This window comes from Coregonus lavaretus (assembly GCF_964263955.1).
Source record: "Coregonus lavaretus genome assembly, chromosome: 20".
NCBI classification, from domain to species: Eukaryota; Metazoa; Chordata; class Actinopteri; order Salmoniformes; family Salmonidae; genus Coregonus; species Coregonus lavaretus.
In genome coordinates, this window is record NC_140007.1 from 45,939,601 (window position 1) to 45,966,907 (window position 27,307).

The following is a 27,307-nucleotide window of genomic DNA, read 5'->3' on the forward strand; positions in this document are numbered from 1 at the left end:
TTAACGGTCAATTACCGTGAGACCGGCAGACAGAACGTATTGACCGCCACAGCCCTACGTGTCTGAATCTGAAAAACGTTACATCATTTCCTTTCTTCCTTCGTCCTCGTTTACCCATTTCCTCTCAAAGCTCATTGGAGGAGTTCAGACGGTGGGGACCTCTCCTCCAATGTGCTTTGAGAGGAATTGAGGAAACAAGGACGGAGCAAGGATCTGACGTCGCCACACACACACACACGGTAGGTACCTTCTTGTGCATGCCCAGCTCGGCGATGAGTAGAGCCAGCAGGTCGTCCAGGGCTCCTTTGTCCTTGTCGTCTTCCCCATCCAGGTCAGAGGTCAGCATCAGGACCACCTGCATTACATTGACATTTCAGTCATTTAAAGCAGATGCTCTACATCCAGAAAGACTGAGGTTAGGTCCCAAAATGGCACCCTATTCCCTATATAGTGCACTACCTCTGACCAGGGTGCCATTTGAGATACACACTTCCAATCATTCCATTCAACAAAAGGGAGGTAAAAAAAACAAAAAAAAAACAACCACATATCACAATCATTACAAACCCTTCCAAAACAGCCGGTATCTGCAAAAGCATTGGCAGTATGAAAAGACAGGTGTGAGTGGATGAAAGGCCAGTGCAACAGTAATTGTCTTAGTACCTGCATGTAGGGTATGGCATGGACTCCTCCTACACTGTCCAGCTGGGGCAGGTGGTGTAGGAGTCGCTCCAGAAGCATCAGGCGCACCACGTGGAGTCTGGAACAAGGATGCAGGAAGGACATCAGAAAACAAAAACACAACTCTATTTATTACACTGTTGCCATAGAGAAAACAGGCATGGTTAGATTGATAGATATATGCACCGGTATCAGATACGCAAACAGAAATCTCCTTAGAGATTCTTCTTTCCCGTGAAGAAGTGATGTCAAATCGCACAGTTTCCAAGGACCACCACTCCAAACAGCGTAAAGTTCAAAATGGGGGAAGTACATACCATGTAATACAATCTAGAATCAAAACACCACATTGAACCCGGTGGCTCCTGACCTGTTGCTGGTGTGGATGTCCCCCTCTGTCTCTCCGTCCGATCCGTCTCCCTCCTGCTGGGCTGTGTTGGTGCTGATGGCCCCTGTGCTGGAGCTCACGCTGCCTGGTCCTGCTGGGTTGCCCTCCACGGTTGTGTCCCCGTACGCACTGCTGCAGCCTGACACTACAGAGACAAGAGAACGAACATGAGGAAACAGGCGTTTAACAAATGCCCTAGGGGGTTTTAGTGGGTAAAAAGGGGTTAGTCGCGATTCAAAAAATGGCTCAAAAGTGCATCCTTCCTTCCTCCTTTCCTTTGAAATAATTACTAATTAGACATGATTGGACAGATGAATACAACAGCTCCATCACATGGCTTTCACCTGCAACAGCTCCATCACATGGCTTTCACCTGTCCAGTCATTTCTAAATCAGATTAACTTCAAGGAAAAGAGGAAGGTGATTTGAATAGGGCATCAGTGTTCCGCTGTGTGTCAACTCACCACTGTGTTCCCCTGCCACCGAGTCGATGGCAGACCCCCCGCTCTCGGACCCCACGCTGCCCCCGTGCTCGGCCGGAGAGGTGCGTAGCGTAGAACCGTCCGTGGCGGCCGTACTCCCCTCGTCATCTGATGCTGGGGCTGGAAGCATAACCACAGCTGTTACAGGAAAAACACCCTCCCTCTTCAAGAAGCATAACCACAGATGTTACAGGAAAAACACCCTCCCTCTTCAAGAAGCATAACCACAGCTGATACAGGAGAAACACCCTCCCTCCTCTAGAAGCATAACCACAGCTGTTACAGGAAAAACACCCTCCCTCTTCAAGAAGCATAACCACAGCTGTTACAGGAGAAACACCCTCCCTCCTCTAGAAGCATAACCACAGCTGTTATAGGAGAAACACCCTCCCTCCTCTAGAAGCATAAGCACAGCTGTTACAGGAGAAACACCCTCCCTCCTCTAGAAGCATAAGCACAGCTGTTACAGGAGAAACACCCTCCCTCCTCTAGAAGCATAACCACAGCTGTTACAGGAGAAACACCCTCCCTCCTCTAGAAGCATAACCACAGCTGTTACAGGAGAAACACCCTCCCTCCTCTAGAAGCATAACCACAGCTGTTACAGGAGAAACACCCTCCCTCCTCTAGAAGCATAACCACAGCTGTTATAGGAGAAACACCCTCCCTCCTCTAGAAGCATAACCACAGCTGTTATAGGAGAAACACCCTCCCTCCTCTAGAAGCATAACCACAGCTGTTACAGGAGAAACACCCTCCCTCCTCTAGAAGCATAACCACAGCTGTTACAGGAGAAACACCCTCCCTCCTCTAGAAGCATAACCACAGCTGTTACAGGAGAAACACCCTCCCTCCTCTAGAAGCATAACCACAGCTGTTACAGGAGAAACACCCTCCCTCCTCTAGAAGCATAACCACAGCTGATACAGGAGAAACACCCTCCCTCCTCTAGAAGCATAACCATAGCTGTTATAGGAGAAACACCCTCCCTCCTCAAGAAGCATAACCACAGCTGTTATAGGAGAAACACCCTCCCTCCTCTATTCTGCTTTTTTGTTAATGGAATAGAAGTCCAGTTGCCCAAACACAGATTAAGTCTTGAACTAAAATACACTTTCAATGGAGAACCAAGAGGCTTAAACCGTCCCTGAAAATTGTGTTTTAAAACAGATTTAGAAGAGAAGTAGTAGTTTTAAAACAGATTTAGAAGAGAAGTGGTAGTTTTAAAACAGATTTAGAAGAGAAGTGGTAGTTTTAAAACAGATTTAGAAGATAAGTGGTAGTTTTAAAACAGATTTAGAAGAGAAGTGGTAGTTTTAAAACAGATTTAGAAGAGAAGTGGTAGTTTTAAAACAGATTTAGAAGAGAAGTGGTCGTTTTAAAACAGATTTAGAAGAGAAGTGGTCATTTTAAAACAGATTTAGAAGAGAAGTGGTCGTTTTAAAACAGATTTAGAAGAGAAGTGGTCATTTTAAAACAGATTTAGAAGAGAAGTGGTCGTTTTAAAACAGATTTAGAAGAGAAGTGGTCGTTTTAAAACAGATTTAGAAGAGAAGTGGTAGTCTGTGTGTAGACGGGCTTCATTACCTGATGCGGTGGTGTCAGACAGGGTGCCTGCGTCCAGTGACGAGGAGCTGGGAGCCTGGCCCGACAGACCCAGAGACTGGAGACCCAGGGCACTGCTGCTGGAGCCTGAAACAACATACAATAACACCACAACATCATTATCAACACACCTAGACCGCCACACAAACACAGTTCACTGCTACAGTGAGCCTGACCTGACAGACCCAGAGACTGGAGGTCCAGGGCACTGCTGCTGGAGCCTAGAATATTACAACTACAAAAGGGGCTGTCAAACCTCAACTCCCACGCAAACAGTGCATTGATCCCGATGGCGATGCTAGCATTAGCCAACTATGCTATCATGTCAAGCAAGAATGCAGAAACAGTCAGTTGATAAACATTTTAGATAACTTTTTTTTTTTTTCCCCAGGCAAAAGATTATTGGCAATCCAGATTAAGTAACACAAGATGTATTATCTGGACCGGAGTATTAATTTGAATATTCAAGTGAATGACTCTCACGGTGGTGTGGTCTTAGTGAGTATTGACCTTGCTGCTCCTGCTGGAGACTCAGTGCGATGGCCAGCTCCACCATGGTCTCGTCGTCTGCGTCTGGGGGGATGTCCAGCATGGGGGGGAAGCCCTCGGCGCCGGCCAGCAGAGCCTCCAGGGGAGACGGGTTCCCGTTGTTCGCATTCCCTGCTGTCTCCAGAACCATCGACTCGGACTGGAGAGAGAGAGACACACGGACAAGACACAACAGACAATAAGCAAACTGTATCAAAACGACAGATAACATTTTTAAAAAATGTTTCATCGTGAACAGTATTTTTGTGTGTTTAAATAAATAAATACAAATGTTGTACATATCGCATATGTGCTATTTGCAGGGCCTAAAATTAACTTTTTGGTCCACCAGCCACTATGGCAGGTGGTTTTAAAAATCTACCAGGCAATCAGATTTTTTTTTACCAGCCAAAATATTCCCCCCCCCCTCTAAAATTACACCAACAAAACAAAAACGGATGAGCATGCTTTGTAATGTTTCTAAAACAATAAATGTATTACTAGTAAGAAGTAATGTGATATATTGTTTAATCACATTTTTTGTGTGACCCTAGTCTTTTAACCAAAATATTACAGATGAGACAAAAATGTTTACCCGCCCCTTTAAGGGTGGGAGGTTACCGTGGTAACGCGACTTGAGTCATGACTAGAAGGTGTTGCATTTTCTCCCCTAGCAGTTGAAACTCAAACATAGAAGAAGAAAAAAACCTAGCCTGTGAACAAAACAATGTAAATAGCCAAGAAACACAAGGCCCAGGTTTCACTTCAGTAGACGTTCGTTTCAAGTAAATTAGACCAACGTTTAAGGCTGTGCGCAGCGCTTCTAAAAATGAATCTTTCACTCAGCTTTTCACGTGCGCACAGCCCCCAGCCGGGCAGTGTTGCAGCGCGAGGTTGAACACGCTATATAGGATTTGTAGTTCTTTGACTGTGCGCGATTATTTTACCAGCTATGAAACAAAAACGGCAGAAATACTTTGAAAACAGCTACTGCAGCATTTATTTTACTATAAATGTGATCATGCTTGACTATTTTTTTTTTCACAAATGCGAGTGAAATGCTCGTACTGTGGAGCCCTGAGCACCTGCCAATGTGGCTAGTGGAATAGACATATTACCCGCCAATTACAAAATCTACCCGCAATTTGGCAGGTGTTAATTTTAGGCCCTGGCTATGTGAATTGAAGGAACGGGAGAAAGATAGTGTGTAGAGAATGTGTGAGGTGGAGTGGCCACTAGAAAGTGTGAGAGGAGAAGTGGCCACTACGCTGTGTGAGAAGTGTGTGGGGAGGAGTGGCCACTAGCGGTTGTGTGTAGGGAGTGTGAGGAGGAGTGGACACTAGATCACTATAGGGTTGGGCGATGTCAACCTTTGTCCTATCATGATTATGTAACCCATAAAACAACATGATTATGTAACCCATAAAACAACATGATTATGTAACCCATAAAACAACATGATTATGTAACCCATAAAACATGATTATGTAACCCATAAAACATGATTATGTAACCCATAAAACATGATGATTATGTAACCCATAAAACAACATGATTATGTAACCCATAAAACAACATGATTATGTAACCCATAAAACATGATTATGTAACCCATAAAACATGATTATGTAACCCATAAAACATGATGATTATGTAACCCATAAAACATGATGATTATGTACCCATAAAACATAATGATTATGTACCCATAAAACATAATGATTATGTAACCCATAAAACAATGATTATGTAACCCATAAAACATGATGATTATGTAACCCATAAAACAACATGATTATGTAACCCATAAAACAACATGATTATGTAACCCATAAAACATGATTATGTAACCCATAAAACATGATTATGTAACCCATAAAACATGATGATTATGTAACCCATAAAACATGATGATTATGTACCCATAAAACATAATGATTATGTACCCATAAAACATAATGATTATGTAACCCATAAAACAATGATTATGTAACCCATAAAACATAATGATTATGTAACCCATAAAACATCATGATTATGTAACCCATAAAACATAATGATTATGTAACCCATAAAACATGCTATCGCCCCCTATCAGATCCCCCAAACAAAAACTCAGCTAACACAACAGTTGGGCTATAGCGAGAAATCGAATGCAACTGGACGAATCATGACGAAAGGTAATGTTGTTGAAAGCCTGGACCAATCATGACGAAAGATAATGTTGTTGAAAGCCTGGACCAATCATGACGAAAGATAATGTTGTTGAAAGCCTGGGCAGAGGCTAAGTGCAGGCAAATCTTTTCTAATATTCCTTTCTGTTGGAGGAGCTTCAGCATGGAGCAGGCTTGTGTGTGTGGCGCGCTTTGATGGAGAAGTGACTGTCTGATGAGGAACGGTCTGTCTTACCGTAGCGACATCATGGGCTGGAAATAAGCAGTCTACCATCTTCACAACTGGATAATAATTGCTTTATTTGCCTCATAAAATAATAGAAAAATAAATAATATTGTTTGTTCGATCTATCTATCATAAAGCTGTGATTGAGAATATCCTTGCCTTGGCTTAGGCTATAGACTTTCAGTCTTGTTATTTTTGAAAGCCACAACTTTAGGACAACACCTTTGCAAACTAGAATATTTGGGAAATAAGTCAACTGTTCATAACCTTAACTTGTATTAAAGCTTGTATGATAGGCCAGTTGGAGGAATGACGATAGGTTACGGGCCATTTGGTTTTCAACCATCGCATGGACGGACTTTCATAAAAACATTTCTATAAACTATTGATATTGTTAGTTCCATCATTACGAGTCCCATGGCTTCGTTGTCAGGCTATTCAAATAACTTTGAGTTGGAACTACATTCATTCTTTGATCAGGAGAAAGTCATGCATAAAACGATGAAGCGTAGCCTTCAGTCATATTGATTTAGCCTATGGAACGGAGAGACAAGGGGACATAGGATACGTTTCTTAAAACAGCTAAACAACATAGATACGGTGTCTGTTCTGTGCTGTGGTAATATCGCCCAACCCTAACCCCTAGTTTACTACACATAAGTTTACTCGCCCAACCCTAATCAGACCCTAGATTACTACAGTGTGTGAGGAGCGTGTATGAGGAGTGGGTGAGGAGGAGTGGACACTAGCGGTTGGACCAGACTCACCACCATCTCAAAGAGACTCACCACCATCTCAAAGTCGCCATGGTCGACCTCACCCTGCTCCTGAATCTCCTGCCTGCCACCATCTCCTCCCGTCAGCCCCGACGGCTGCATCTTGTCATCAACATCATCCTCATCATCATCGTCTTTGTCTCCTGGAGGAGGAGGAACAGGGAGAGAGGAGAGAGGAGAGGAGGAACAGGGAGAGAGGAGAGGAGAGGAGGAAGAATAGGGAGAGAGGAGAGGAGGAGGAACAGGGAGAGAGGAGAGGAGGAGGAGGAATAGGGAGAGAGAGGAGAGGAGGAGGAATAGGGAGAGAGGAGAGGAGAGGAGGAGGAATAGGGAGAGAGGAGAGGAGGAGGAACAGGGAGAGAGGAGAGGAGGAGGAACAAGGAGAGAGAGGAGGAGGAACAGGGAGGGAGAGGAGAGGAGGAGGAACAAGGAGAGAGGAGAGGAGAGGAGGAGGAACAAGGAGAGAGGAGAGGAGGAGGAACAAGGAGAGAGGAGAGGAGGAGGAATAGGAACAGGAGGAGAAACAGGGAGAGAGGAGGAGGAACAGGGAGAGAGGAGGAGGAACAGGGGGAGAGAGAGGAGAGGAGGAGGAACAGGAGGAGAAACAGGGAGAGAGGAGGAGGAACAGGGAGAGAGGAGAGGAGGAGGAATAGGAACAGGAGGAGAAACAGGGAGAGAGGAGGAGGAACATGGAGAGAGGAGGAGGAACAGGGAGAGAGGAGGAGGAACAGGGAGAGAGGAGGAGGAACAGGGAGAGGAGGTGGAACAGGGAGAGAGGAGACACAGGGAGAGAGGAGGAGAAACAGGGAGAGAGGAGGAGGAACAGGGAGAGAGGAGGGGAGGAGAAACAGGGAGAGAGGAGGAGGAACAGGGAGAGGAGGAGGAGGAACAGGGAGAGGAGGAGGAGGAACAGGGAGGGAGGAGGAACAGGGAGAGAGGAGGAGGAACAGGGAGAGAGGAGGAGGAACAGGGAGAGGAGGAGGAGGAACAGGGAGGGAGGAGGAACAGGGAGAGAGGAGGAACAGGGAGAGAGGAGGAACAGGGAGAGAGGAGGAACAGGGAGAGAGGAGGAACAGGGAGAGAGGAGGAACAGGGAGAGAGGAGAAACAGGGAGAGGAGGAGGAGGAATAGGGAGAGAGGAGAGGAGGAGGAACAGGGAGAGGAGGAGGAGGAACAGGGAGAGGAGGAGGAGGAACAGGGAGAGGAGGAGGAGGAACGGGGAGAGAGGAGAGGAGGAGGAACAGGGAGAGAGGAGAGGAGGAGGAGGAGGAGCAGGGAGAGGAGGAGGAGCAGGGAGAGAGGAGAGGAGGAGGAACAGGGAGAGAGGAGAGGAGGAGGAACAGGAGGAGGAGGGGAAAAAGAGAGGGGACAGAGAACACTCAGTGACGATGGAAACATTTATAGGGGTTTCTGATTTGTACAAGCGTTTGCTCCTAACTCTTGAAGGAATTAATAGAGCAGAAGATGTTGAAAAAAATTCAAATACAGATATACGAACTGAAAAGTCTAAACAAATGTTACTGTTATTTGGTGTGTTTTTTAAAGATACCGTTCTGAAATTAACTTGCAAACACTTTATCTGGCCCTTCTATTGGTCTAGTTCAGGGCTATCCAACCCTGTTCCTGGAGAGCTACAGTCCTCTAGGTTTAACTCCAACCCTGTTCCTGGAGAGCTGCCGTCCTCTAGGTTTAACTCCAACCCTGTTCCTGGAGAGCTGCCGTCCTCTAGGTTTAACTCCAACCCTGATCCTGGAGAGCTGCCGTTCTCTAGGTTTAACTCCAACCCTGATCCTGGAGAGCTACAGTCCTCTAGGTTTAACTCCAACCCTGTTCCTGGAGAGCTGCCGTCCTCTAGGTTTAACTCCAACCCTGATCCTGGAGAGCTGCCGTTCTCTAGGTTTAACTCCAACCCTGATCCTGGAGAGCTATAGTCCTCTAGGTTTTTGCTCCAACCCTAATCTAACACACCTGATTCTAATGATTAGCTGGTTCATCAACTGAATCAGATAAGTTACAAAATGGGATTGAAGTGAAAACCTACAGGAGGATAGCTCTCCAGGAAAACAGGGTTGGAAAGCCCTGGTCTGACTCAGGGGTAAGAAATAACTGGATACCTACCCATGGGTGTGTTGGAGCGTGGGGGAGACGGAAGAGTCACGTGACGGTGTTTGTTCCTGGGTCGGAGCACTCGGATCAGTGCTTGCTTACAGGCAAAGCTCACAGACGTGTCCTGGAATACAGATCAGAATTAATCACTGAAATATATTTTATAATGCCCTTTTTACATCATTTAGGGGCCATTTAGGTAAAGAAACACAAGTTGGTCAAGTCTGAACACAGGATCAACGATCCACAACAATAAAACACTGGTAAAGGACGATCCAGGATCAACACAGCTAAATGACGATCCAGGATCAACACAGCTAAATGACGTTCCAGAATCAACATAGCTAAATGACGATCCAGGATCAACACAGCTAAATGACAATCCAGGATCAACACAGCTAAATGACGATCCAGGATCAACACAGCTAAATGACGATCCAGGATCAACACAGCAAAATGACGATCCAGGATCAACACAGCTAAATGACAATCCAGGATCAACACAGCTAAATGACGATCCAGGATCAACACAGCAAAATGACGATCCAGGATCAACACAGCTAAATGACGATCCCAGGATCAACACAGCTAAATGACGATCCAGGATCAACACAGCTAAATGACGATCCAGGATCAACACAGCTAAATGACAATCCAGGATCAACACAGCTAAATGACAATCCAGGATCAACACAGCTAAATGACGATCCAGGATCAACACAGCTAAATGATGATCCAGGATCAACACAGCTAAATGATGATCCAGGATCAACACAGCTAAATGACTATTGAAAATTTCACAGGGCTACAGTAGACTAAATGCTGAAGAATCAGTGTTACTTATAAGTGTGTGTCTCTAAAGTATTACTGAGGAACGTACGGGGCACAGCAGCATCTGCATGTATATCTTGGAGGCCACGTTAATGTAGTCCAGCTCACAGGTGCAGTAGCCATGGATGATGTCCACCAATGCGTTCACTGTGGCTTCAATGTGGGTCAGACCTGGAGAGAAACAATGATTGATCGATTGACGATTCATAAAATTAGTCTCCACCAACGTCCGGAAAAACGTCACAGTGGATCAAAATGTTCCAGGTAGGGCACACCGTAGCAACAAAAATGTGGGTTCGACAAAATGTTTTGCCAAATGGAACACTACCCAGCTATGAGACGATGCTAGTTTACCTGGCAGACAGGCGGGAGCAAGGATAGGCAATGTTAGTTTACCTGGCAGACAGGCAGGGGCCAGGAAAGGCAATGTTAGTTTACCTGGCAGACAGGCAGGGGCCAGGAAAGGCAATGTTAGTTTACCTGGCAGACAGGCTGGGGCCAGGAAAGCGTTCTTTGGTTTGAGTGCGTGGAGCTTCCAGAAGTTATTGACCAGCTGCATGATGAAGTTACATCCCTCACTGTCCATCTGTTTCTGACCCTCCTCGGTCATCTCTGAACAAAGAAACAAACAAGAAGTGTTACACCATATTGTACCCTTCGACCTCTATCATGGACCTGAATGAAGCAGTGTGATGGAACTGTTTCCTAATAGTGATTGTGGAGACAATACATTCATGTAGTGGTGACGGAGAGTATTAACACAACAGGAGAGGCTTCATCTAGTGACGGGAACAGCTGACTAGTCAATATGAAGTGTACAGCCTAAACTATAATATAAATAATATCCCATTTAGCAGACGCTTTTATCCAAAGCGACTTACAGTCACGTGTGCATACATTTTTACGTATGGGTGGTCCCGGGGATCGAACCCACTACCCTGGCGTTACAAGCGCCGTGCTCTACCAACTGAGCTACAGAGGACCACCCATAAACTGATCTAAAACTAGAGTGGGTAGGTTTTTACCTGTATCAATATTAGGGGGCTTGGTCTCAGTGAATAGGTTTTTACCTGTATCAATATTAGGGGGCTTGGTCTCAGTGAATAGGTTTTTACCTGTATCAATATTAGGGGGCTTGGTCTCAGTGAATAGGTTTTTACCTGTATCAATATTAGGGGGCTTGGTCTCAGTGAATAGGTTTTTACCTGTATCAATATTAGGGGGCTTGGTCTCAGTGACTAGGTTTTTACCTGTATCAATATTAGGGGGCTTGGTCTCAGTGAATAGGTTTTTACCTGTATCAATATTAGGGGGCTTGGTCTCAGTGAATAGGTTTTTACCTGTATCAATATTAGGGGGCTTGGTCTCAGTGAATAGGTTTTTACCTGTATCAATATTAGGGGGCTTGGTCTCAGTGAATAGGTTTTTACCTGTATCAATATTAGAGGGCTTGGTCTCAGTGAAGTGCACCAGGTTATTGGGTCTCATTATGGCGATGGAGCGTGCGGTGATGACCAGCCTCTGGAACACGTCAGGGTCCAGGTCTCTGCTGTCACGACTACAGCTGTTCAGACACTGCACCGCGTTGCTGAGCAGCGACTGGTCCTAGGAGAGAGAGAAGTTATGGGAGAGAGGGGTGAGTGGGACTGGTCCTAGGAGAGAGAGAAGTTATGGGGGAGAGGGGTGAGTGGGACTGGTCCTAGGAGAGAGAGAAGTTATGGGAGAGAGGGGTGAGTGGGACTGGTCCTAGGAGAGAGAGAAGTTATGGGAGAGAGGGGTGAGTGGGACTGGTCCTAGGGGAGAGAGAAGTTATGGGAGAGAGGGGTGAGTGGGACTGGTCCTAGGAGAGAGAGAAGTTATGGGAGAGAGGGGTGAGTGGGACTGGTCCTAGGGGAGAGAGAAGTTATGGGAGAGAGGGGTGAGTGGGACTGGTCCTAGGAGAGAGAGAAGTTATGGGAGAGAGGGGTGAGTGGGACTGGTCTCAGGAATGCAATCTCGCATTCATTAAGCACAAAGTGGAAACCTCATTAGGCTTCAAAGAGGGACAATTCAGTTTTCATGGAGGAGAAGAAAACGTTTGTCATGGGAAAATGAGTTACCTTGTGGTTGTGGTAGGCAGTACGGCTGGTGTGTATGCTAGTTACCTTGTGGTTGTGGTAGGCAGTACGGCTGGTGTGTATGTTAGTTACCTTGTGGTTGTGGTAGGCAGTACGGCTGGTGTGTATGTTAGTTACCTTGTGGTTGTGGTAGGCAGTACGGCTGGTGTGTATGCTAGTTACCTTGTGGTTGTGGTAGGCAGTACGGCTGGTGTGTATGTTAGTTACCTTGTGGTTGTGGTAGGCAGTACGGCTGGTGTGTATGTTAGTTACCTTGTGGTTGTGGTAGGCAGTACGGCTGGTGTGTAGGCTAGTTACCTTGTGGTTGTGGTAGGCAGTACGGCTGGTGTGTATGTTAGTTACCTTGTGGTTGTGGTAGGCAGTACGGCTGGTGTGTATGCTAGTTACCTTGTGGTTGTGGTAGGCAGTACGGCTGGTGTGTAGGCTAGTTACCTTGTGGTTGTGGTAGGCAGTACGGCTGGTGTGTATGCTAGTTACCTTGTGGTTGTGGTAGGCAGTACGGCTGGTGTGTAGGCTAGTTACCTTGTGGTTGTGGTAGGCAGTACGGCTGGTGTGTATGCTAGTTACCTTGTGGTTGTGGTAGGCAGTACGGCTGGTGTGTATGCTAGTTACCTTGTGGTTGTGGTAGGCAGTACGGCTGGTGTGTATGTTAGTTACCTTGTGGTTGTGGTAGGCAGTACGGCTGGTGTGTATGTTAGTTACCTTGTGGTTGTGGTAGGCAGTACGGCTGGTGTGTATGTTAGTTACCTTGTGGTTGTGGTAGGCAGTACGGCTGGTGTGTATGCTAGTTACCTTGTGGTTGTGGTAGGCAGTACGGCTGGTGTGTATGCTAGTTACCTTGTGGTTGTGGTAGGCAGTACGGCTGGTGTGTATGCTAGTTACCTTGTGGTTGTGGTAGGCAGTACGGCTGGTGTGTATGCTAGTTACCTTGTGGTTGTGGTAGGCAGTACGGCTGGTGTGTAGGCTAGTTACCTTGTGGTTGTGGTAGGCAGTACGGCTGGTGTGTATGCTAGTTACCTTGTGGTTGTGGTAGGCAGTACGGCTGGTGTGTATGTTAGTTACCTTGTGGTTGTGGTAGGCAGTACGGCTGGTGTGTATGTTAGTTACCTTGTGGTTGTGGTAGGCAGTACGGCTGGTGTGTATGTTAGTTACCTTGTGGTTGTGGTAGGCAGTACGGCTGGTGTGTATGCTAGTTACCTTGTGGTTGTGGTAGGCAGTACGGCTGGTGTGTATGCTAGTTACCTTGTGGTTGTGGTAGGCAGTACGGCTGGTGTGTAGGCTAGTTACCTTGTGGTTGTGGTAGGCAGTACGGCTGGTGTGTATGCTAGTTACCTTGTGGTTGTGGTAGGCAGTACGGCTGGTGTGTATGTTAGTTACCTTGTGGTTGTGGTAGGCAGTACGGCTGGTGTGTATGCTAGTTACCTTGTGGTTGTGGTAGGCAGTACGGCTGGTGTGTATGCTAGTTACCTTGTGGTTGTGGTAGGCAGTACGGCTGGTGTGTAGGCTAGTTACCTTGTGGTTGTGGTAGGCAGTACGGCTGGTGTGTAGGCTAGTTACCTTGTGGTTGTGGTAGGCAGTACGGCTGGTGTGTATGTTAGTTACCTTGTGGTTGTGGTAGGCAGTACGGCTGGTGAGTATGTTAGTTACCTTGTGGTTGTGGTAGGCAGTACGGCTGGTGTGTATGCTAGTTACCTTGTGGTTGTGGTAGGCAGTACGGCTGGTGTGTATGCTAGTTACCTTGTGGTTGTGGTAGGCAGTACGGCTGGTGTGTATGTTAGTTACCTTGTGGTTGTGGTAGGCAGTACGGCTGGTGTGTAGGCTAGTTACCTTGTGGTTGTGGTAGGCAGTACGGCTGGTGTGTATGTTAGTTACCTTGTGGTTGTGGTAGGCAGTACGGCTGGTGAGTATGTTAGTTACCTTGTGGTTGTGGTAGGCAGTACGGCTGGTGTGTAGGTTAGTTACCTTGTGGTTGTGGTAGGCAGTACGGCTGGTGTGTAGGCTAGTTACCTTGTGGTTGTGGTAGGCAGTACGGCTGGTGTGTAGGCTAGTTACCTTGTGCTTGTGGTAGGCAGTACGGCTGGTGTGTATGTTAGTTACCTTGTGGTTGTGGTAGGCAGTACGGCTGGTGTGTATGTTAGTTACCTTGTGGTTGTGGTAGGCAGTACGGCTGGTGTGTAGGCTAGTTACCTTGTGGTTGTGGTAGGCAGTACGGCTGGTGTGTAGGCTAGTTACCTTGTGGTTGTGGTAGGCAGTACGGCTGGTGTGTAGGCTAGTTACCTTGTGGTTGTGGTAGGCAGTACGGCTGGTGTGTATGCTAGTTACCTTGTGGTTGTGTTAGGCAGTACGGCTGGTGTGTAGGCTAGTTACCTTGTGGTTGTGGTAGGCAGTACGGCTGGTGTGTAGGTTAGTTACCTTGTGGTTGTGGTAGGCAGTACGGCTGGTGTGTATGTTAGTTACCTTGTGGTTGTGGTAGGCAGTACGGCTGGTGTGTATGTTAGTTACCTTGTGGTTGTGGTAGGCAGTACGGCTGGTGTGTAGGCTAGTTACCTTGTGGTTGTGGTAGGCAGTACGGCTGGTGTGTATGCTAGTTACCTTGTGGTTGTGGTAGGCAGTACGGCTGGTGTGTAGGCTAGTTACCTTGTGGTTGTGGTAGGCAGTACGGCTGGTGTGTATGTTAGTTACCTTGTGGTTGTGGTAGGCAGTACGGCTGGTGTGTAGGCTAGTTACCTTGTGGTTGTGGTAGGCAGTACGGCTGGTGTGTATGCTAGTTACCTTGTGGTTGTGGTAGGCAGTACGGCTGGTGTGTATGCTAGTTACCTTGTGGTTGTGGTAGGCAGTACGGCTGGTGTGTATGTTAGTTACCTTGTGGTTGTGGTAGGCAGTACGGCTGGTGTGTATGCTAGTTACCTTGTGGTTGTGGTAGGCAGTACGGCTGGTGTGTATGTTAGTTACCTTGTGGTTGTGGTAGGCAGTACGGCTGGTGTGTAGGCTAGTTACCTTGTGGTTGTGGTAGGCAGTACGGCTGGTGTGTATGTTAGTTACCTTGTGGTTGTGGTAGGCAGTACGGCTGGTGTGTAGGCTAGTTACCTTGTGGTTGTGGTAGGCAGTACGGCTGGTGTGTAGGCTAGTTACCTTGTGGTTGTGGTAGGCAGTACGGCTGGTGTGTAGGCTAGTTACCTTGTGGTTGTGGTAGGCAGTACGGCTGGTGTGTATGCTAGTTACCTTGTGGTTGTGGTAGGCAGTACGGCTGGTGTGTAGGCTAGTTACCTTGTGGTTGTGGTAGGCAGTACGGCTGGTGTGTAGGCTAGTTACCTTGTGGTTGTGGTAGGCAGTACGGCTGGTGTGTAGGCTAGTTACCTTGTGGTTGTGGTAGGCAGTACGGCTGGTGTGTATGTTAGTTACCTTGTGGTTGTGGTAGGCAGTACGGCTGGTGTGTATGCTAGTTACCTTGTGGTTGTGGTAGGCAGTACGGCTGGTGTGTAGGCTAGTTACCTTGTGGTTGTGGTAGGCAGTACGGCTGGTGTGTATGCTAGTTACCTTGTGGTTGTGGTAGGCAGTACGGCTGGTGTGTATGTTAGTTACCTTGTGGTTGTGGTAGGCAGTACGGCTGGTGTGTAGGCTAGTTACCTTGTGGTTGTGGTAGGCAGTACGGCTGGTGTGTATGCTAGTTACCTTGTGGTTGTGGTAGGCAGTACGGCTGGTGTGTAGGCTAGTTACCTTGTGGTTGTGGTAGGCAGTACGGCTGGTGTGTATGCTAGTTACCTTGTGGTTGTGGTAGGCAGTACGGCTGGTGTGTAGGCTAGTTACCTTGTGGTTGTGGTAGGCAGTACGGCTGGTGTGTATGTTAGTTACCTTGTGGTTGTGGTAGGCAGTACGGCTGGTGTGTAGGCTAGTTACCTTGTGGTTGTGGTAGGCAGTACGGCTGGTGTGTAGGCTAGTTACCTTGTGGTTGTGGTAGGCAGTACGGCTGGTGTGTATGTTAGTTACCTTGTGGTTGTGGTAGGCAGTACGGCTGGTGTGTATGTTAGTTACCTTGTGGTTGTGGTAGGCAGTACGGCTGGTGTGTATGCTAGTTACCTTGTGGTTGTGGTAGGCAGTACGGCTGGTGTGTATGCTAGTTACCTTGTGGTTGTGGTAGGCAGTACGGCTGGTGTGTAGGCTAGTTACCTTGTGGTTGTGGTAGGCAGTACGGCTGGTGTGTATGTTAGTTACCTTGTGGTTGTGGTAGGCAGTACGGCTGGTGTGTATGTTAGTTACCTTGTGGTTGTGGTAGGCAGTACGGCTGGTGTGTATGCTAGTTACCTTGTGGTTGTGGTAGGCAGTACGGCTGGTGTGTAGGCTAGTTACCTTGTGGTTGTGGTAGGCAGTACGGCTGGTGTGTATGCTAGTTACCTTGTGGTTGTGGTAGGCAGTACGGCTGGTGTGTATGCTAGTTACCTTGTGGTTGTGGTAGGCAGTACGGCTGGTGTGTATGCTAGTTACCTTGTGGTTGTGGTAGGCAGTACGGCTGGTGTGTATGTTAGTTACCTTGTGGTTGTGGTAGGCAGTACGGCTGGTGTGTAGGCTAGTTACCTTGTGGTTGTGGTAGGCAGTACGGCTGGTGTGTATGTTAGTTACCTTGTGGTTGTGGTAGGCAGTCCGGCTGGTGTGTATGTTAGTTACCTTGTGGTTGTGGTAGGCAGTACGGCTGGTGTGTAGGCTAGTTACCTTGTGGTTGTGGTAGGCAGTACGGCTGGTGTGTAGGCTAGTTACCTTGTGGTTGTGGTAGGCAGTACGGCTGGTGTGTAGGCTAGTTACCTTGTGGTTGTGGTAGGCAGTACGGCTGGTGTGTATGTTAGTTACCTTGTGGTTGTGGTAGGCACTCCGGCTGGTGTGTATGTTAGTTACCTTGTGGTTGTGGTAGGCAGTACGGCTGGTGTGTAGGCTAGTTACCTTGTGGTTGTGGTAGGCAGTACGGCTGGTGTGTATGTTAGTTACCTTGTGGTTGTGGTAGGCAGTACGGCTGGTGTGTAGGCTAGTTACCTTGTGGTTGTGGTAGGCAGTACGGCTGGTGTGTATGCTAGTTACCTTGTGGTTGTGGTAGGCAGTACGGCTGGTGTGTAGGCTAGTTACCTTGTGGTTGTGGTAGGCAGTACGGCTGGTGTGTATGTTAGTTACCTTGTGGTTGTGGTTGTGGTAGGCAGTACGGCTGGTGTGTATGCTAGTTACCTTGTGGTTGTGGTAGGCAGTACGGCTGGTGTGTATGTTAGTTACCTTGTGGTTGTGGTAGGCAGTACGGCTGGTGTGTATGCTAGTTACCTTGTGGTTGTGGTAGGCAGTACGGCTGGTGTGTAGGCTAGTTACCTTGTGGTTGTGGTAGGCAGTACGGCTGGTGTGTATGCTAGTTACCTTGTGGTTGTGGTAGGCAGTACGGCTGGTGTGTATGTTAGTTACCTTGTGGTTGTGGTAGGCAGTACGGCTGGTGTGTAGGCTAGTTACCTTGTGGTTGTGGTAGGCAGTACGGCTGGTGTGTAGGCTAGTTACCTTGTGGTTGTGGTAGGCAGTACGGCTGGTGTGTATGTTAGTTACCTTGTGGTTGTGGTAGGCAGTACGGCTGGTGTGTAGGCTAGTTACCTTGTGGTTGTGGTAGGCAGTACGGCTGGTGTGTATGCTAGTTACCTTGTGGTTGTGGTAGGCAGTACGGCTGGTGTGTAGGTTAGTTACCTTGTGGTTGTGGTAGGCAGTACGGCTGGTGTGTAGGCTAGTTACCTTGTGGTTGTGGTAGGCAGTACGGCTGGTGTGTAGGCTAGTTACCTTGTGGTTGTGGTAGGCAGTACGGCTGGTGTGTATGTTAGTTACCTTGTGGTTGTGGTAGGCAGTATGGCTGGTGTGTAGGCTAGTTACCTTGTGGTTGTGGTAGGCAGTACGGCTGGTGTGTATGTTAGTTACCTTGTGGTTGTGGTAGGCAGTACGGCTGGTGTGTAGGCTAGTTACCTTGTGGTTGTGGTAGGCAGTACGGCTGGTGTGTATGCTAGTTACCTTGTGGTTGTGGTAGGCAGTACGGCTGGTGTGTATGCTAGTTACCTTGTGGTTGTGGTAGGCAGTACGGCTGGTGTGTAGGTTAGTTACCTTGTGGTTGTGGTAGGCAGTACGGCTGGTGTGTATGTTAGTTACCTTGTGGTTGTGGTAGGCAGTACGGCTGGTGTGTATGTTAGTTACCTTGTGGTTGTGGTAGGCAGTACGGCTGGTGTGTAGGCTAGTTACCTTGTGGTTGTGGTAGGCAGTACGGCTGGTGTGTATGCTAGTTACCTTGTGGTTGTGGTAGGCAGTACGGCTGGTGTGTATGCTAGTTACCTTGTGGTTGTGGTAGGCAGTACGGCTGGTGTGTATGTTAGTTACCTTGTGGTTGTGGTAGGCAGTACGGCTGGTGTGTATGCTAGTTACCTTGTGGTTGTGGTAGGCAGTACGGCTGGTGTGTATGTTAGTTACCTTGTGGTTGTGGTAGGCAGTACGGCTGGTGTGTAGGCTAGTTACCTTGTGGTTGTGGTAGGCAGTACGGCTGGTGTGTATGTTAGTTACCTTGTGGTAGGCAGTACGGCTGGTGTGTAGGCTAGTTACCTTGTGGTTGTGGTAGGCAGTACGGCTGGTGTGTATGTTAGTTACCTTGTGGTTGTGGTAGGCAGTACGGCTGGTGTGTATGTTAGTTACCTTGTGGTTGTGGTAGGCAGTACGGCTGGTGTGTAGGCTAGTTACCTTGTGGTTGTGGTAGGCAGTACGGCTGGTGTGTATGCTAGTTACCTTGTGGTTGTGGTGGGCAGTACGGCTGGTGTGTATGCTAGTTACCTTGTGGTTGTGGTAGGCAGTACGGCTGGTGTGTAGGCTAGTTACCTTGTGGTTGTGGTAGGCAGTACGGCTGGTGTGTATGCTAGTTACCTTGTGGTTGTGGTAGGCAGTACGGCTGGTGTGTAGGCTAGTTACCTTGTGGTTGTGGTAGGCAGTACGGCTGGTGTGTATGCTAGTTACCTTGTGGTTGTGGTGGGCAGTACGGCTGGTGTGTATGTTAGTTACCTTGTGGTTGTGGTAGGCAGTACGGCTGGTGTGTAGGCTAGTTACCTTGTGGTTGTGGTAGGCAGTACGGCTGGTGTGTATGCTAGTTACCTTGTGGTTGTGGTAGGCAGTACGGCTGGTGTGTAGGCTAGTTACCTTGTGGTTGTGGTAGGCAGTACGGCTGGTGTGTATGCTAGTTACCTTGTGGTTGTGGTAGGCAGTACGGCTGGTGTGTATGTTAGTTACCTTGTGGTTGTGGTAGGCAGTACGGCTGGTGTGTATGTTAGTTACCTTGTGGTTGTGGTAGGCAGTACGGCTGGTGTGTAGGCTAGTTACCTTGTGGTTGTGGTAGGCAGTACGGCTGGTGTGTATGCTAGTTACCTTGTGGTTGTGGTAGGCAGTACGGCTGGTGTGTATGCTAGATACCTTGTGGTTGTGGTAGGCAGTACGGCTGGTGTGTAGGCTAGTTACCTTGTGGTTGTGGTAGGCAGTACGGCTGGTGTGTATGTTAGTTACCTTGTGGTTGTGGTAGGCAGTACGGCTGGTGTGTATGCTAGTTACCTTGTGGTTGTGGTAGGCAGTACGGCTGGTGTGTAGGCTGGCCAGCAGGCCTTTGGTCTGCTGCTGAACCCCAGAGGGAGTGGACATGGACAGGAGCAAGGTGGCCAACTCCAGCGCTGCAGCCTTGTTCTTCTCCTGAACCGTCACATACACAATTTATATAGTTTACTACACATAATATAATAATAATATAATAATAATAATAATAATAATATGCCATTTAGCAGACGCTTTTATCCAAAGCGACTTACAGTCATGTGTGCATACATTTTTGCGTATGGGTGGTCCCGGGGATCGAACCCACTACCCTGGCGTTACAAGCGCCATGCTCTACCAGCTGAGCTACAGAGGTAGGTAGCTACAGAGATAGTTTCTGTCTTGTAAAGCTATATAATAAGACCACTCAACATGCAGCTTCTGTTTCTGTCTAGTTTTACAACAGACAAAATACTACTACATTGGTACTAAATTGAGGATTGTGGGCCTGATTTTGACAATGCAAAAAGTAGTGTGAAACGAGAGCGTCTTTCTCTGTGAAAGATGTAGTGAAGACCTTGCCTTTTCATTGGAGGAGCCCACAGCAAAGCAGCTCTCCAGTGCTTCCAGAGAGCTCACCACCAACCTAAGGAGTAGTGAATTAATTGATCAATTAATCAATAATCAATATATCAATCAATCAATCAAAAACAACTTCAAATCAAGTCTAAGCTAGTCTATTGAATAAATAAATAAAAAAATTCCATCAAACATCCATTCAATGTTTAAAGTGAGAACAAGCCTTGTTGTAATAATGAGTTGCATTGTTAGAGCAAACATCAGAATGATGATATTTTTGAAGAGTGCATTTCACATGTCATGTTCAGTCTCACACGCACGCACAAACACGCACAAACACACACACACTCTCTCCTCTACGCACACACACACACACCATGCTAACAAGCAGAGAAAGAGCGGTTACTAACCGGTCCAAGGTTGATAAGGACTCAGTTTCACAACTTTTTTATTGATTGTATTTTTGGGAGCAAAGAAAAAGAAAAACAATGTGTGAGGATCACAGAAAGAAACCGAGAAAAAGAAAAACAACGTGTGAGGATCACAGAAAGAAACCGAGAAAAAGAAAAACAATGTGTGAGGATCACAGAAAGAAACCAAGAAGAAGAAAAACAATGTGTGAGGATCACAGAAAGAAACCAAGAAGAAGAAAAACAATGTGTGTGAGGATCACAGAAAGAAACCAAGAAGAAGAAAAACAATGTGTGAGGATCACAGAAAGAAACCAAGAAGAAGAAAATTGGTGAACAGAGGAAGAAGCAGAACAACAAGCCATTATGATTGCAGCCATGCAGCGGACCCGCACACACACACACACACACACACACACACACACACAGATAGACACAAACACTCTCTCTCTCTCTCTCACACACACACACACACACACACACACAGATAGACACAAACTCTCTCTCTCTCTCTCTCACACACACACACACAACTACCACCACCTAAATTCCTGACCCTACTATACAGACTCCACGGGCTGAGGGGTGAGGAGAGAGGAACTATATTACAGAGAGACTGAGGGGTGAGGAGAGAGGGAACTATATTACAGAGAGACTGAGGGGTGAGGAGGGAGGGAACTATATTACAGAGAGACTGAGGGGTGAGGAGAGAGGAACTATATTACAGAGAGACTGAGGGGTGAGGAGAGAGGGAACTATATTACAGAGAGACTGAGGGGTCAGGAGAGAGGGAACTATATTACAGAGAGACTGAGGGGTCAGGAGAGAGGAACTATATTACAGAGAGACTGAGGGGTGAGGAGAGAGGGAACTATATTACAGAGAGACTGAGGGGTCAGGAGAGAGGGAACTATATTACAGAGAGACTGAGGGGTGAGGAGAGAGGGAACTATATTACAGAGAGACTGAGGGGTGAGGAGAGAGGAACTATATTACAGGGAGACTGAGGGGTCAGGAGAGGGGGAACTATATTACAGGGAGACTGAGGGGTGAGGAGAGAGGGAACTATATTACAGAGAGACTGAGGGGTGAGGAGAGAGGGAACTATATTACAGAGAGACTGAGGGGTGAGGAGAGAGGGAACTATATTACAGAGAGACTGAGGGGTGAGGAGAGAGGAACTATATTACAGAGAGACTGAGGGGTGAGGAGAGAGGGAACTATATTACAGAGAGACTGAGGGGTGAGGAGAGGGGAACTATATTACAGAGAGACTGAGGGGTGGGGAGAGAGGGAACTATATTACTGGGAGACTGAGGGGTCAGGAGAGAGGGAACTATATTACAGAGAGACTGAGGGGTGAGGAGAGAGGAGAGAGGGAACTATATTACAGAGAGACTGGGGGGTGAGGAGAGAGGGAACTATATTACAGAGAGACTGAGGGGTGAGGAGAGAGGGAACTATATTACAGAGAGACTGAGGGGTGAGGAGAGAGGGAACTATATTACAGAGAGACTGAGGGGTGAGGAGAGAGGGAACTATATTACAGGGAGACTGAGGGGTGAGGAGAGAGGGAACTATATTACAGGGAGACTGAGGGGTGAGGAGAGAGGAACTATATTACAGAGAGACTGAGGGGTCAGGAGAGAGGGAACTATATTACAGAGAGACTGAGGGGTGAGGAGAGAGGAACTATATTACAGGGAGACTGAGGGGTCAGGAGAGGGGGAACTATATTACAGGGAGACTGAGGGGTGAGGAGAGAGGGAACTACATTACAGAGAGACTGAGGGGTGAGGAGAGAGGAACTATATTACAGGGAGACTGAGGGGTCAGGAGAGGGGGAACTATATTACAGGGAGACTGAGGGGTGAGGAGAGAGGGAACTATATTACAGAGAGACTGAGGGGTGAGGAGAGAGGAGAGAGGGAACTATATTACAGAGAGACTGGGGGGTGAGGAGAGAGGAACTATATTACAGAGAGACTGATGGGTGAGGAGAGAGGGAACTATATTACAGAGAGACTGAGGGGTGAGGAGAGAGGGAACTATATTACAGAGAGACTGAGGGGTGAGGAGAGAGGGAACTATATTACAGAGAGACTGAGGGGTGAGGAGAGAGGGAACTATATTACAGAGAGACTGAGGGGTGAGGAGAGAGGGAACTATATTACAGAGAGACTGAGGGGTGAGGAGAGAGGGAACTATATTACAGAGAGACTGAGGGGTGAGGAGAGAGGGAACTATATTACAGAGAGACTGAGGGGTGAGGAGAGAGGAACTATATTACAGAGAGACTGAGGGGTGAGGAGAGAGGAACTATATTACAGAGAGACTGAGGGGTCAGGAGAGAGGAACTATATTACAGGGAGACTGAGGGGTGAGGAGAGAGGGAACTATATTACAGAGAGACTGAGGGGTCAGGAGAGAGGGAACTATATTACAGAGAGACTGAGGGGTGAGGAGAGAGGGAACTATATTACAGAGAGACTGAGGGGTGAGGAGAGAGGGAACTATATTACAGAGAGACTGAGGGGTGAGGAGAGAGGAACTATATTACAGAGAGACTGAGGGGTCAGGAGAAAGGGAACTATATTACAGAGAGACTGAGGGGTCAGGAGAGAGGAACTATATTACAGAGAGACTGAGGGGTGAGGAGAGAGGGAACTATATTACAGAGAGACTGAGGGGTGAGGAGAGAGGGAACTATATTACAGAGAGACTGAGGGGTCAGGAGAAAGGGAACTATATTACAGAGAGACTGAGGGGTCAGGAGAGAGGGAACTATATTACAGAGAGACTGAGGGGTGAGGAGGGAGGGAACTATATTACAGGGAGACTGAGGGGTGAGGAGAGAGGAACTATATTACAGAGAGACTGAGGGGTGAGGAGAGAGGGAACTATATTACAGAGAGACTGAGGGGTCAGGAGAAAGGGAACTATATTACAGAGAGACTGAGGGGTCAGGAGAGAGGGAACTATATTACAGAGAGACTGAGGGGTGAGGAGAGAGGAACTATATTACAGGGAGACTGAGGGGTGAGGAGAGAGGGAACTATATTACAGAGAGACTGAGGGGTGAGGAGAGAGGGAACTATATTACAGAGAGACTGAGGGGTGAGGAGAGGGGGAACTATATTACAGAGAGACTGAGGGGTGAGGAGAGAGGGAACTATATTACAGAGAGACTGAGGGGTGAGGAGAGAGGAACTATATTACAGAGAGACTGAGGGGTCAGGAGAGGGGGAACTATATTACAGAGAGACTGAGGGGTGAGGAGAGAGGGAACTATATTACAGAGAGACTGAGGGGTGAGGAGAGAGGGAACTATATTACAGAGAGACTGAGGGGTCAGGAGAGAGGAACTATATTACAGAGAGACTGAGGGGTGAGGAGAGAGGGAACTATATTACAGAGAGACTGAGGGGTGAGGAGAGAGGAAACTATCTTACAGAGAGACTGAGGGGTCAGGAGAGAGGAACTATATTACAGGGAGACTGAGGGGTCAGGAGAGAGGGAACTATATTACAGAGAGACTGAGGGGTGAGGAGAGAGGGAACTATATTACAGAGAGACTGAGGGGTGAGGAGAGAGGGAACTATATTACAGAGAGACTGAGGGGTCAGGAGAGAGGGAACTATATTACTGGGAGACTGAGGGGTCAGGAGAGAGGGAACTATATTACAGAGAGACTGAGGGGTGAGGAGAGAGGGAACTATATTACAGAGAGACTGAGGGGTGAGGAGAGAGGGAACTATATTACAGAGAGACTGAGGGGTGAGGAGAGAGGGAACTATATTACAGGGAGACTGAGGGGTCAGGAGAGAGGGAACTATATTACAGAGAGACTGAGGGGTGAGGAGAGAGGGAACTATATTACAGAGAGACTGAGGGGTCAGGAGAGAGGGAACTATATTACTGGGAGACTGAGGGGTCAGGAGAGAGGGAACTATATTACAGAGAGACTGAGGGGTGAGGAGAGAGGGAACTATATTACAGAGATACTGAGGGGTCAGGAGAGAGGGAACTATATTACAGGGAGACTGAGGGGTCAGGAGAGAGGGAACTATATTACAGAGAGACTGAGGGGTGAGGAGAGAGGGAACTATATTACAGAGAGACTGAGGGGTCAGGAGAGAGGGAACTATATTACAGGGAGACTGAGGGGTCAGGAGAGAGGGAACTATATTACAGAGAGACTGAGGGGTGAGGAGAGAGGGAACTATATTACAGAGAGACTATAAGTTCTACAGCTAATGCTATTCTACTGGTTGTAGCTTGGGTCGTGTTCATTAGGGCACATTGTAGCAAAATGTTTTGCATGGAAAACAAAATAAGTGTTTATTTCTGGATAAATCCCTCACCGTTTTGGAGCTTCTTGTGGGAACCTGTCTCTAGTCTAGTTGACCCTTTGGTTAACCTTTGAACCCTGTTACGTTTGCCCGTGACCATTAACACTAACCTCTCCAGCACGGTGCCGCCGGTGGAGGTTGGCGAGACGATGTCACCTTCCCCGGTGCCGTTGCCGGTGTTGAGGTTGGGAGAGCACACGTTGTTGACGGAGGCCGAGGGGAAGTCCTCGGGGGGCTCATCAGGCCAGCCAAACTGCTCCTTGGTTTTACCATAGATCTTTATAGAGTCCAGCATGGTGACGCCCGCCGGGTCCACTGACGCTCCGACTGGAGGAAGGAAGAAAAAGGAGAGGTTAGTCGGAGACAGCTGGCAGACGTTTACGACTCGAGGGAAAATTTACATTTTTCAGATGTTAAGCAATTTGCACAGCAGATAAATGTTCACGCTTTCAGTGTATAACCAAACTAGCCCATATTGAACACTAGATTGGCACATATCTCAGGGCCAGTTTGCCGACCCATACTAAACCTAGCTCTGGATTACCATCTCCATTGAATGTGTGTTTTAGTCCAGGACTAGTCGGGTTTCTGTGAGGAAAACTGTGACATCACATCCTGTGTTCTTACTGAAGATGGAGAGTTTCTTGTCTGCCTGCAGAGCCTCCTCCCTGGTGAAGGGGAAGTCGAACCAGCGAGCCCGGGTCATGTTCATCTGCATGGTGCGCCCAAAGATCTCCAGGTAAGAGGGCGCCCGCTCGACGGCCTGGGTGCCCACCTGCACCCGCATGCCTGTCATCACCATGGAGATGTTGTTGTTTACCGTCTCTACTGTGAAGCCTCCAGGCTGGGCAGAGGGGGAAGAGATAACCATGTCATTAAGATGAGAAAAAGGGGGCAGTCTGAACAGCATGTAGAAATACAGTGTGCATGTGTAACTTTGTCCTCCAAAATGGTTCCACAGCCTTCCATTAAAAAAACAATACCGGTCAAAAGTTTTAGAACACCTACTCATTCCAAGGTTTTTCTTTATTTTTTAAAACTATTTTCTACATTGTAGAATAATAGTGAAGAGATCAAAACTATTGAAATGACACATATGGAATCATGTGGTAACCAAAAAAGTGTTAAACAAATCAAAATATATTTTCTATTTGAGATTCTTCAAATAGCCACCCTTTGCCTTGATGACAGCTTTGCACACTCTTGGCATTCTCTCAACCAGCTTCATGAGGTAGTCACCTGGAATGCATTTCAATTAACAGGTGTGCCTTGTTAAAAGTTAATGCGTTTGAGCCAATCAGCTGTGTTGTGACAAGGTAGGGGGGTATACAGAAGAAAGCCCTATTTGGTAAAAGACCAAGTCCATATTATGTCAAGAACAGGTCAAATAAGCAAAGAGAAACGACAGTCCATCATAACTTTAAGACATGAAGGTCAGTCAATCCGAAAAGTGCAGTCGCTAAAACCATCTAGCGCTATGATGAAACTGGCTCTCATGAGGACCACCACAGGAATGGAAGACCCAGAGTTACCTCTGCTGCAGAGGATACGTTCATTAGAGTTACCAGCCTCAGAAATTGCAGCCCAAATAAATGCTTCACCAAGTTCAAGTAACAGACACATCTCAACATCAACTGTTCAGAGGGGACTGTGTGAATCAGGCCTTCATGGTGAAATTACTGCAAAGAAACCACTACTAAAGGACACCAATAAGAAAAAGAGACCTGCTTGGGCCAAGAAACACGAGCAATGGACATTAGACCGGTGGAAATGTGTCCTTTGGTCTGATGAGTCCAAATGTGAGATTTTTGGTTCCAACTGCTGTGTCTTTGTGAGACGCAGAGTAGGTGAACGGATGATCTCCGCATGTGTGGTTCCCACCGTGAAGCATGGAGGAGGAGGTGTGATGGTGTGGGGGTGCTTTGCTGGTGACACTGTCTGTGATTTATTTAGAATTCAAGGCACACTTAACCAGCATGGCTACCACAGCATTCTGCAGCGATACTCCATCCCATCTGGTTCGGGCTTAGTGGGACTGTCATTTGTTTTTCAACAGGACAATGACCCAAAACACACCTCCAGGCTGTGTAAGGGCTATTTGACCAAGAAGGAGTGTGATGGAGTGCTGCATCAGATGACCTGGCCTCCACAATCACCCGACCTCAACCCAATCGAGATGGTTTTGGATGAGTTGGACCGCAGAGTGAAGGAAAAGCAGCCAACAAGTGCTCTGCATATGTGGGAACTCCTTCAAGACTGTTGGAAAAGCATTCCTCATGAAGCTGGTTGAGAGAATGCCAAGAGTGTGCAAAGCTGTCATCAAGGCAAAGGGTGGCTACTTTGAAGAATCTAAAATGTAAAATATATTTTGATTTGTTTAACACATGGTTTTGGTTACAACACGATTCCATATGTGTTATTTCATAGTTTTGATGTCTTCACTATTATTCTACAATGAAGAAAATAGTAAAAATAAAGAAAAACCCTTG

General features: G+C 47.4%; 1 protein-coding gene across 1 annotated transcript in view; it reads right to left on the reverse strand.

The window, feature by feature from the left end:
* LOC311147989 (E3 ubiquitin-protein ligase UBR4-like) overlaps nucleotides 1-27,307 on the reverse strand; it is a gene marked incomplete at its 5' end in the record, with an annotated part of 129,360 nt that overhangs the window by 39,152 nt on the left and 62,901 nt on the right. Inside the window, 15 exons of the mRNA XM_084184859.1 lie at nucleotides 248-355; nucleotides 664-760; nucleotides 1,052-1,214; nucleotides 1,534-1,671; nucleotides 3,139-3,243; nucleotides 3,667-3,844; nucleotides 6,873-7,003; nucleotides 8,979-9,090; nucleotides 9,847-9,968; nucleotides 10,278-10,409; nucleotides 11,228-11,402; nucleotides 19,502-19,636; nucleotides 20,060-20,123; nucleotides 24,929-25,145; nucleotides 25,446-25,662. Of these exons, the coding sequence (XP_084040985.1) occupies nucleotides 248-355; nucleotides 664-760; nucleotides 1,052-1,214; nucleotides 1,534-1,671; nucleotides 3,139-3,243; nucleotides 3,667-3,844; nucleotides 6,873-7,003; nucleotides 8,979-9,090; nucleotides 9,847-9,968; nucleotides 10,278-10,409; nucleotides 11,228-11,402; nucleotides 19,502-19,636; nucleotides 20,060-20,123; nucleotides 24,929-25,145; nucleotides 25,446-25,662 (2,094 nt within the window). The remainder of the gene's footprint in view (nucleotides 1-247; nucleotides 356-663; nucleotides 761-1,051; nucleotides 1,215-1,533; nucleotides 1,672-3,138; nucleotides 3,244-3,666; nucleotides 3,845-6,872; nucleotides 7,004-8,978; nucleotides 9,091-9,846; nucleotides 9,969-10,277; nucleotides 10,410-11,227; nucleotides 11,403-19,501; nucleotides 19,637-20,059; nucleotides 20,124-24,928; nucleotides 25,146-25,445; nucleotides 25,663-27,307) is intronic.